This window comes from Emys orbicularis, chromosome 18 (genome assembly GCF_028017835.1).
Source record: "Emys orbicularis isolate rEmyOrb1 chromosome 18, rEmyOrb1.hap1, whole genome shotgun sequence".
Classification (NCBI taxonomy): Eukaryota; Metazoa; Chordata; order Testudines; family Emydidae; genus Emys; species Emys orbicularis.
The window spans coordinates 3,901,230-3,913,417 of NC_088700.1; the positions used below are offsets into that span (position 1 = coordinate 3,901,230).

At 38.9% G+C, this 12,188-nt stretch overlaps 1 protein-coding gene across 1 annotated transcript in view; it reads left to right on the forward strand.

Annotated features, from left to right (window-relative positions):
- DENND1A (DENN domain containing 1A) overlaps nucleotides 1–12,188 on the forward strand; it is a 217,743-nt gene that overhangs the window by 73,960 nt on the left and 131,595 nt on the right. Inside the window, exon 7 of the mRNA XM_065418676.1 lies at nucleotides 5,763–5,863. Within this exon, the coding sequence (XP_065274748.1) occupies nucleotides 5,763–5,863 (101 nt within the window). The remainder of the gene's footprint in view (nucleotides 1–5,762; nucleotides 5,864–12,188) is intronic.

The following is a 12,188-nucleotide window of genomic DNA, read 5'->3' on the forward strand; positions in this document are numbered from 1 at the left end:
TGCCCCTACAAGTGATTCAAAGAGAATTAAAAATAAATCAACAATGAGCTTTTGCTTTTCAAATTGATTAATGTTCCTCTACCAGGAAAATTATAGATACTTAGAAATACAGACAGAGTGTTAGTTTAACAAACATATTCTCAGCTCATTGCATGATGCAGTAGCTGCTTGATCTCCATTAGTGTTGGTGGGACTCTAAGAATATGCCCCTAAATGCGAATTTTTTAACAGATTTATCTCAGCGTTCAGGGACATAAAATAAACCTTGATAGAGTCATTGGTAAACCACTGTTAGTTTGCAACCTGTAAGTGGGGATGGGTGAATGGGTCCAGAAACAGTAACCCAACCCTTTGGTCAAAACTTGAATCAAACCTAAATATTTAACTGCTCCTGATTTTTTTCAAGAAAGTGTGATATGAGGGGTGAAGGGATAATTGCACTTCCTGATTTGGGTCCAGAAGTGGAAATAGACTGGGAAATGCTATTTTTGCTGCATTATCTAAAACAGCCCAGGAAATACTAAAAATCTACAAACTAGCTGCATCTGTATTTATCGTATCTGGACATCAGTCTTGCTTAAAAGCCTGTTTTCTATTCTATTCCAGTTTCCATATCCAAGAGCTTTGGTCAAGCATATGGACCAAACTTCCAAATCTGTAGTTTCCTCCATTTACTGATTTTAAAAAATGTCCTTCTGTTTCCAAAGGAGAACTGTGTTTTACCATAATCGTGAACCTACCAATCTGTGCACAGCAGCACAAGAGACATGAATGCAGATGCGTATACTTGAAGATCTGGTCAACATGCAAGGGCAGTGATATAGATCACAGTCTAATAATAATTTTAAAACCCCTTTTGGCTGTGAAATGCTGTGTTAGATTGTGAGCTCTTGAGAGCAGAGAGTGTCTTATTGTATGTTTTTACAAGTGCACTGTACATTTCAGCACTATATAAAGTTCTTAGTATTAGAATAGTGCTTTCCCCTAAATGTCTTGTTTTGAGTGGTGCGTAAGGAATAGAACAGGTAAACTGATAAAACGTGGTCAAGATGGGAAACAGGCATACGGAGACGAGCACAAGGACAGACAAACCCACGTTACCGAAGAACGTTTTTAAGAATTAGAACTGAACCAATACAGTGAGTGTTTACTGTGGATTCTTTCTTAATAACACTGTGCACCATCCACAAAAAGCATGGTATCTATTTAAATAAGTTAACAGGAAAGAAAGGTTTTGAGATTCCGACAAACTGGTTACACTTGGAAAATCACCAAACGAGCTCTCATGGCACAGTATCATAAAGAATTCTTGCAGCTAGGGCTTTGACTCCTCGCTTTTCCTGTATACACATGTTCCTCTATTAATAAAGGCAAGTTACTGACATTCGAAGACTCACAGATACCACATAACAGGTGACCTTATACAAACCTACATAGAAAAGCAAAAGTAGCAGTCTTCATGGGGTGCAGCCTGGGTAAAAATATAGAGAGAGGCCTAAACATAGAAGCAGAGGTCAGACACCGCTAAGTGATACCCTCATAAACATTGCTAAAACGGCTACGTTATTACTCTTGTGTGATACACTGAATACTTTTGGACCCTTGGATTTTTGTGCTGATTACATCCCAAAGAATCAATTGTTTTTTGTATGGTTCAGTCATATTTTAAGGTTAACCCTCTCCCATTGCCTCATTTATAGGTGACAAGAAAATCCTCCCATCCCCTTTCTCAGGGTTTTGCATACTATTAGAATTTGCTTCTTAGATATTTTCTTGTCTTAATTATCAGAAATATTATAGAAAATGGTGTGTTTCCCTCCTTCACCTAATTGCTGTAACCCTTAAGAACATAAAAATGACCATACTGGGTCAGACCAATGGTCCATCTAGCCCCGTATCCTATCTTCTGACAGTGGCCGGTGCCAGATGCTTCAGAGGGAATGAACTGAACAGAGCAAATTATCGCGTGATCCATCCTCTGTCGTCCAGTCCCAGCTTCTAGCAGTCAGAGGTTTAGGGAAACCCTTCTTGATGTTGTGATCAGCAATAAGTCTCTGAATCCCAATGTAAATTTATTAGGAAATGGAGAGCCTGAGGCCCTAATAATCAAGACAGATGGATCTCTAATGGCACAAAACAGGCAGGGATTCATATTCCATGAGATCGGCAAATACTTTTCACCGGGTTGCACTACAGTACTGGGTTCTGTAACTATGGTAGATTATTTATTTATTTTAAATATAATAATGTTAAATATTCTAACATCTTTCCTCTAGCTATAGTGTATATCGTAAGGCTCTGGCTTTCTAACATAGTGGTATATAGCTCAGTCATAAAAGTCAACTGTGGGCTTATACGTGGCATACAGGGTCTCAGCCTGGGAGTGATTTTCAAAAAATTGAAGAAAAAAAAACCAAAAACCACATCTGTTTTTTGAGTTGTAAATTGTAAAATCTATTTTTATTCACTTTTATGGTTACATTTTTGCCATTTAAAAAAAACTACTGGTTTTGTGTGGCTGTATCATGGTGCACAGAGCCTTGGCTCCCTTCCAGAGAGTCTCAGTAGTTCCTCTTGTATCCTCGCAGCTTATCCAAATCTGTTCCATCCCTAGACTTCAGTAGGTTTTAGTCCATGGGCTAAAAATGAGACGTGTTTAAAATATAGTCCCTGTCTTCATTCTTGATGCCCAATCAGCCACACGTTAACTCCAAAAACAGGTTTTGTTGTTCACATACTAACAGTTATCCATGTGTTAAAACAAGCCAACAAAAACTGCATTGAAAATACATTAAAGGCTCTGGCACGAACCACAGAAACTAGATTCACAATTGAGACTTATTTCCCCAACATGGAATTCTGATGGGGCAGCCTGTTGTGCCTTGTTGTGTTGCAAGATAAGTCTTAGTTTAAGAATTGAAATTCGAGACAATGACCTGTTAGCTCACCTAGACCATTTCCTCTGCCAATCACTGGTTCCCTGTAGTACAATATATAACTCAGTGGCTTGTCCAGTTGCAAATAACTCCACTGCCTTCTAGAGACTACTCTGCAACCTAATAAGTCCCACAGTTAAGACAAGCTTCCTAATGTTCATTCTGACTTTTCCTTTGTTTTATTTCATTCCATTATGTCTGTAGGTCACCCTAAACTTCTGCATGTCCTTGGAGTGTACACCTTTTAGATACACATAGAGAGTGTGTCAGAGTGATAGCTGTGTTAGTCTGTATCAGCAAAAAGAACGAGGAGTACTTGTGGCACTTTAGAGACTAACAAATTTATTTGGGCATAAGCTTTTGTAGGCGAAAACCCACTTTATCAGATGCATGGAGTGGAAAATACAGTAGGAAGATATATCTATATAGAGAACATGAAAAGATGTGGGTTGCCATACCAACTCTACCGAGACAAATCAACTAAGGTGGGCTATTATCAGCAGGAGAAAAAAAACTTTTGTAGTGATAATCAGGATGGCCCATTTCAACAAAGCCCATTGCCAACTCTGTCCACATATCTATTCATGGGACACCATCATAGGACCTAATCACATCAGTCACACTATCAGGGGCTCGTTCACCTGCACATCTACCAATGTGATATATGCCATCATGTGCCAGCAATGCCCCTCTGCCATGTACATTGGCCAAACCGGACAGTCTCTACGCAAAATAATAAATGGACACATATCAGACGTCAAGAATGATAACATTCAAAAACCAGTCGGAGAACACTTCAACCTCCCTGGACACTCAAGTACAGACCTAAAAGTCACAATTCTTCAACAAAAAACCTTCAAAAACAGACTCCAATGAGAAACTGCAGAACTGGAATTAATTTGCAAACTGGACACCATTAAATTAGGCTTGAATAAAGACTGGGAGTGGATGGGTCATTACACAAACTAAAAACTATTTCCCCATGCTAATTTCCCCCCCTACTGTTACTCACACCTTCTTGTCAACTGTTTGAAATGGGCCATCCTGATTATCACTACAAATGTTTTTTCTCCTGATAATAGCCCACTTTAATTGATTTGTCTCATTAGAGTTGGTATGGCAACCCCCATCTTTTCATGTTCTCTGTGTGTGTGTATATCTATCTATCTATATATATATATCTTCCTACTATATTTTCCACTCCATGCATCTGATGAAGTGGGTTTTATGCCCAAATAAATTTGTTAGTCCATAAGGTGCCACAAGTACTCCTCGTTCTTTTTATAAAGAGTGTTGTCTTTACTTTGTCGTCATTTAGTCAAACTGTATGTATTTGACTCTGTCTTTCCTCAGAAGTCTGTTCCTCCCTTCCTTTAAACATTTTGCTGCATTTCTTTTAATTTCATTTAAATTGTTTCTTGTACTACCAGCTGAGTGTTATTCTAGGTATGTGCTCACAAGGGGCATGACGTCATCCTGGGCCATGATACCTCTTTGTGTGCAGCTCCCAAATGAGAAGACAGCTCTTATCTAGGTTGTTTGGTGTCCACAATCATCCCTTGCTCTCTTTCAGTGTAACTGTTTTTTTCAAAGTATCTGTCTCCATTTGCATTGATTTATCTGAATTTTGAATTTTCCCCAAAACAAGATTGTATTAGCTTTATTTTCCAGGATAAATCCCTTCATTCACTGCCTGCTATGCTGACCAATACTGTCTAATTGTTTCCTTGTATTCCACTATCTGTCTGTATGCCTCTGTTGTCTCTTCTCTTATTCTTCGATTGTAAGCTCTTTGGAGCCAGGGACTTTTTGTTTTGTGTGTGTACTGTGTCTAACACAGTGGGATGATTGTCCATGACTAGGGTTCCTAGGTGCTATAGTAATACAAATACTAATAATTATTAATATTAATATTATTTCCTGCTCATGCAGGGTTTTGACCTTTTCTGCTTCCTTGTGTTTTAAGTATCTGTCCATTTAGGGGTTCACAACAGCTCCCATTTTAATTCCTTCAGTAAATTTCACATTCTCTTCCTGATTATTAATTAATTAAGATTTTAAATAAGGTTGGGACCCAAATCAACTCCTCCAGCACCCTAGTAGGCACCTCCCCACAGCTTGATTGCCATTTATCTTTAGTTCTCAGTTTCTGTCAGTGTCCAAGCCAATTTGAATTAACTTTTAATGAAAAATTGTGATAGTGAGTAGATCAAATGCTGAAGTCCAGGAACACAGACTCTGTCTTTTACCCGCTTATTCGGTAATTCTAGCCAAAATGATCAATTTGCTTGGCGTGAATTGTTTTAGAGAAACCCATGCTGTTTACGATTCATTAGTCCCAAGTTCCTACTGTACTATTGAGGTAACAGCTTTTTTCCCCCCTTCCTTAATATTTATGCTGTTGTTTCATTACATCTCTAAGCTACTCACTAGGTGGAAATTGCCAGGATCAGGCTTTTTCTGCCATTTTTTATTATTTCCTCCCTCTTCCCTTCTGCCCCCGATTTTGTTTCTCTGCTTCTGTTGCTTTGAGGAAGATGTGAAATGCTGTCTTCAGGTTGTGTGTGTTGGGCGAAATATACTCTGATATTAACAAAATTAAGTCAAACAACAATCATCATGAACCAGTATTACTCCACCCATCACTAGCATTTGTTACCAGTGCAATGTATGTTCTGTAGTCAAATCTTCAGAGAGAAAAACAATTGCTACTTCTAACCAATTATTTTATTTTATTTTATGATTTATTTGTTTTTTTGGCCAGCCATTTCTTTTAAGCTTAACTTTTATCTTATTTATGATCTTGTTTTGATTTATATCTTTCAGTTAACTGCCTGCATTCATGGGTCTGCAGCTATGCTCTACCCAATGTTCTGGCAACATGTTTACATTCCTGTTCTGCCCCCGCATCTATTGGACTACTGCTGGTAAGACTGTAGATCACTTAGATTCACAACAGTTTTATGAATCTCTGCATTTTAAGGCTTAAGTGTTTTTATGGTGTAACTGTTAATCTAAAAATTTATATGTGTATGTTAAATAAGTAGTTGATTCAATAAGTCAAATACATTGTTTTCATAGCATAATGTAATAGCACCAGTCTTATTAGTTACTCTAACATGATCTATTACTATAGAATGTTACTATATACTAATTTTAGATCTTCAAGATTCACTATTACAGCATAGATTTTGTTTAACTGTTACATTTTAAATCAAGAAGAATCCAAAAATAAATGATACAGGCAGAAACAGATAACTCCTATTTTCCCATTGCTTTCCTGATTTGTCAGTTTATTTTTTCTTTGGTACTTTCCTGTTACAACCTTCTATTTTGCAGTGTGAGTTTAGAAATTGATACGTTATTTGGGAGAGGGTGTAAACCTTTTCTGTCTCTCCTGCTCTATTAGCATGGAGTTATAGCTTCCTACGGAAGGGAAAGAGAGCAGGAATTCTTTGACACTGGATGCTCCCACATGTGAACTCCGTAAGCTTTCCTGTAACTCCCAAGATGCTCTTTGCTACTCACGCCAATTTCCCATCAAGCTAGAAAGTTTCAGCCTGGAATCATTTGCATTTTTCTTCATTATTCAGTCTGTCAACCTAAGCCTTTGCTTGGGTCAAATTAAGAATAAATACATTTACAGTGACAACGTACAAAGGATGCCTGACAAGCAGCTGCCTGCTATATATCCATACAAAGAAACATATCAAGCACTGTTCTAGATTTTTAGAAGGGCCCTTAGTACATTCTTGTAGGAAAGACTCCATTAAATCTTCAATCCAGGCACTTTTCTTATCATTTGACCAAACATATGCAGGTTTCTACACAAACGATCATTGCCCTCCGTGAAGAAGACGTGGCAGCAAAGAATGTTTTTAAGATGGTCCAGCATGTGCATGTGGGAGGTGTAGGATAACTATCAAATCTGTTCTTCATAGGAAAGTCATTTTATATGCCAGTTGACCTTAGCGTACACCGACATGGCCACCTCCCCCCCTCCCTCCCCAAATTTGCAGCAGCGAGTATCCGAGTCTGGGACTATAAACTTGGGCTCATACTGTGACACTAAAAATAGCCGTGTAGACATTCCAGCTTGGGCTGGAGCTTGGGCTCTGAAGCCTGGGGAAGAGATTAGGTTTCAGAGTCCAAGCTCCAGGCTGAGCTGGGGCATCTACATGGTTGTTTTTTAGCACCATAGCATGAGCCCCAGTCTGTAGACCTGGGCTCTGTGATTTGCTGTTGCAGGGTTATTTTTGCCATGTAGACAGACCCTTAGTGGCAGCTTCAGGATTTGTGAAGGAAGCTATTTATTCTCCTATTGCAAAGAGCATGCCACAGCAATGGTTTGGAAAATGTGCTGAACATAATTTGGTCCTGTCAACCGTCACAGTTGAATGTATGTTGTTTTTTAAAGTGCTGGTTCAACTACCCCTGTTGCACACATCATCTACTGTCAGGAACAGGTACAATTCCTAGTGCAGACAAGGTTTACAAGAACATTTGCAACAGCCGAGTCCCCACAAAAAGACCTGTATAATATGTAAGGGTTTAACTAATGCCAGTCAAAAAGCGCAGAGCCCAGATAGCTATACTTCTCATGGAAATTGGTCTCACAGTATTTATAGTCTATTTATGACCTCTTATTTTGTTTGCAATTCCCTTTTATTTTGTATCTCACAACAATAAACTATGTTTTAACTTGAAAAGTAAGATGGGCTATGGCGACTATTGTGTTGGGGTTACCTGGTCTTGGATGACTTGGTGGGAATCTGAACCTGAGCTCGAGGAATGTGAGGGAGGAGTACCGTTAACAGCCTGTCAGCAAGTGCAAAGAGACCGTGATACTCTTCCCAGAAGCAGGCAGAAGGATGGCTGAAGTAATTGAGGGCACAGCGAGAGCTGAATAGCATAAGGAGTTCCAGGCTTGTGAACAAGTCAAGCTCGCTAGGGCAGGGACTGTCTTTCTTTAGGTCAGTTCAGTATCTAGCACATTGTGAGCACCGTATAAATAATTACAAAAGCTATGTTAAAAGAACATTGGTAAGGTTGCAAAATCAACTCTCAAAAATTAGGAAATGCAAGATTTGTGCAATTTTAATTTGGCCTCCTTGTGTGCATGCATTATGATATAATCTTTGACTCCATGATCACATACTATGCCACATTTTAAGAAAAGCTTCTGCAATTTGGCTTTTTTTTAAACTGGCAACACACCTAAAACTTGCCTGTTAAGTTCATGCTGCTCCTAATCACTTCCCTTTTCCATTCCTACTTAGCTTTGCACTGCTCCATGTTAATTTTACACCAGGGAGTGAAGTGAAACTGACAAGAGGGGGCAAAGGACCTGGGGATGTTGTGAATAAAAATGTATATGCTGAAAAGTGCCTACTTAACCCTGATTGTGACCTCCAGTAGAGATGCTGCCAATCCTTCAGTTTTAATGCTGAAAGCCAAAAGTCATCTTCACTGTGTGATTGGGGAGGTGTGTGAATTAAGAACTGTTCCTGTTCACGTAAATTCATATGAATAGTGTCATACCAAATGCTCCATAGCCACAGAACAGTGTGGGATATATTTTTACTCAAAAAATTAGTCTCTACTGTCTCTGACCTGCCTTAAATGTTGTGCTTGAAACAATATATATTCAATTATAATAGCCAAGCCAGTCTAAGTATGCATATCATGCCTCAGAGTCATAGGAAGAAGTGCATGTTAAACACACTTGCTGTAGGAACACTCAGACTAACGGCACCACATAGTCTGCCACAAAATACCTACCTACAATTCCTGAAATACAATACAGTGGAAATACATATCTAATAACTAGTGGCCAGAACTCTGCTACTAGTTAGATCAGGCATGCACCCATCAGTGGCTTTGCATGCTTTTGTGCTAAATATTTTTTTCTGTTTTAATGATTTTTTTGACATTTCACCAGTAAATGTGTTACAACCAAAAAAATCAGTGGGTGTATTTGACCACTTAAAGAACAGAAAATGCAATGATGGTTAAATAAAAAAACTGCTATTGAGAAAAACAGATAATTGAATCAAAATTTAATTTTATCACCTTAAGCTAACTTCTGTGGCTTCGATCTGGATCCATAAATCTCAAGAAACTGGAGTCTATGCTAATAGCTTTATTATATTCTTCTCTGTGACTTTTCTCCACATTCTTAGCAAAAGCCTATGCAGTGCTTCTAAGTAAGGAACCAGCAGGGATAACTAGCATTTTAAGTGAAGTGCTAGGAGCCTGAAACATGTAAATTTAAAGGAGGTTTGTTCCTCTGCAGATGATTTAAATGTTAAGTACATGCCCATGTCGGGGATACACGGAATGGAATCTAAAAACTATTATCTCCTGTAGAAATGAACCTTCAATTTACTCACTGCACAGGAAGGGCAGATTCTAGTCATTTTCACTGCCAGCAGGTGCCCTTTCTGTGCATAATAGGCTTTGCATGTGTAATTAACACATGAAGGCTGCTAATGCCAGTTTTTTCTTCAGGTACATGCTGCTAGGAGTTTTCAGGACAACGGTGTGGGCCACAAGAGGCTTTTACACTGGGTTTGAAGATTAGATATTCATTGACTTCCTGACAAAGACATGTTAAAAGGGGCTAAGACCGGACCCTGCAGTTGGGAGCACAGGTTTACACAAAGCAAAAACATAGGCCATGTACGAAAAGAAATAAAGATACAAATAGCTGAGCCAGGCTGAATTGACTCTTTCACAGCATTTCAGCCTGTGACTATAACGAATGAACAAGCTAGGGGGCTAAAAGTATGATTTTAAAACCTATAATTATCAGGAAGACTCTAATTGCACATTCACAAACACAACAACTCATTATCTTAGCCTGATGTGAACTTTAATTAGAGTAGTAATCACACACTGTAATTGTCTGAATAAATCAATTTAGCACCAATTTATGTGCCATAAATATGTTTCCCAAAATAACTTCCATCTATTTTGTAACTGTGTGAACTCAGAAAGGTGATTTTGGCCATGAAAACTAATAAATCAACTTCTTACTGAATACTCCAAAGCTGTGTTTTTACTTTATGGGCCTTTGCATTTTAGAGGAAATGAACTGGAATTGACTTATTTTTAAACTTGAGGCTTTAATTTTGATTTAATTTTAACTTCAGTTACTGTCTGGTTCTTTACTTTGCAGCTGTGACATAAGAATTTAAAAGAGGAGAAACTAAAGCAGATGGTAGAGAAAAATAAAAGGAGCCAGACATCTCCAGCTTTTGTAAATATCTGAAAACATGCTTGTCGCTTCCATTCTAGTAAATGTTTCACATCCTAACTCAAAAAGTATTGCAGCCAACATGGGAATTATTTACTAGTCCTTGTCCTAACAGATAAAGAAAAACTGATCACAGAACAAAAAATTAACGTTATCTTAAGTACAAGTGATCATGACTTGATCACACTTATAATGTGTAAGCAGAATAAAGTCCAGACCAGCAATATATCCTTTGTTCTTTAATAGGGCCACTTTCACAAAGCTGAAAACACTTATGAGCCAAATCAGCTGGGAGGAAGAATTTAATCAGAAAGATGTGAATGATAATTGACAGTCATTTAAGAACACCTTACTTGATACCCAAAAATTCACAATTGAGGAAGGAAGATGGTGCTGGTTTTTTTTGGTTTTTTTTAGCTCAATGGTCCTCAAACTTTTGTATTGGTGACCCCTTTCACACAGCAAGCCTCCGAGAGTGACCCTCTTATAAATTAAAAACAACACATTTTTTTATATTTAACACTATTATAAATGATGGAGGTGAAGTGGGGTTTGGGGGTGGAGGCTGACAGCTCGTGTCCCCCATATAATAACCTCGCAACCCCCAGCTTGAGAACCCCTGTCTTAGCTGGAGCATTCACTTCTCTCTTTCACATCTGCACCCTTCTAATTTTCCTCTTTATAAGAGAGTCAAGACTTCATCTTTGCCTTCCTTTCTACCTTTAGAAGGATTCTTCAAGACCAAAAAACCCCCATTCTTTTATGTTGAGCTAAATACCTATTTCATGTGGCAGTGTATAGAGCCGAAAATTCCAGAAATCTCTGCTTATGGCATAAGAATCTGTCTGTTCTAACAAGATTATTGCTTGTACTGAAGGAGATGGAGTAGCGAGACCATCGTGCTACTAGCTTATACCAGTGATGACTTCAGTCATGTGCTCCTTGCCAGTTAACTTCCAGCTATAACTCTGACTCATGGAGAGAGTGGTAGTGAGGTCTGTTTTTTGGTTATGAGCAGTTTTGCTGTACCTTCTCCACTGGGAAAGAATTTAAGTTCAATATGGTAAACGTTGAGGTTCTCCAGGCTTTAGATTTTATACCTTCATGCCAGATTCCTCTTCCTTTGGAAAGCAGAATGATAGGGGAGATGTTTGAACCAATATTGTTGAGATCAGTGGCATGGCAGCAAATGACAAGAGTACCAGGGCCTGAGATGCTGATGCGTATAGCCAGTGTGTCTGCACTAGCATCTGTGGCCCATGTCTCTGGCCAGCCTGTCTCTGAATAGCAATCAAGTGGAAGTTACAATGTTTTTATATCAATGAAAGAATCGTGGGGCGGTTTGGTTGTTTTTTTTTGTTTCTGCAAGTTGCTCACTGGTGCCATGACCAGTTTCCACTGGAAAATTACCCTCTTCTTTCCCCCCTTCCTCCTTTTGTGTTTTCTCTCTCCTTTAACTTAGCCTGGAGGGAGAATCTGTCTTTCCCTAAGCCCTATAAAATGGGCTGGTGTCTTTGTTGCCCAGAATACAAGGTCCCTGATTGTGTTGTGGGGGCTCTGCCAAAGAGAACAGGATCTCTTCTAAGGTGAATAAACCAGCTTTTATAACCCTTGATAGAGTAGTCAGCAGTTGGTATTCCTGCATATTCTTACCCAGTAGCAAGTTGAGAGCCACCTTTTCAGACCACTCTGCAGCAACTGTGGAACAAGTGTGTCTGTTAGTGTGCAGTCTTCTTTTTACACACACCCCTTTCAAAATCCCCACGTGGTTAGGATGTGCTCCTTTATCTAGCCAGCGAGGATAATCCCTCCTGATCAAGAGACTGAGCTCAGACCCTGAACTCTGCTCTCCTGCACGAACCTGCCACTAGATGTCTTGGGCCAAACTGGTACATCCCTGTGCTTGCTAAATGCTCCATGTAATGATTCTTTTGGTTCCTTTGTTGCAATGTTTTCTAGGTTCATCCACTTTAAAATTTAAAAAATAGTGTTTC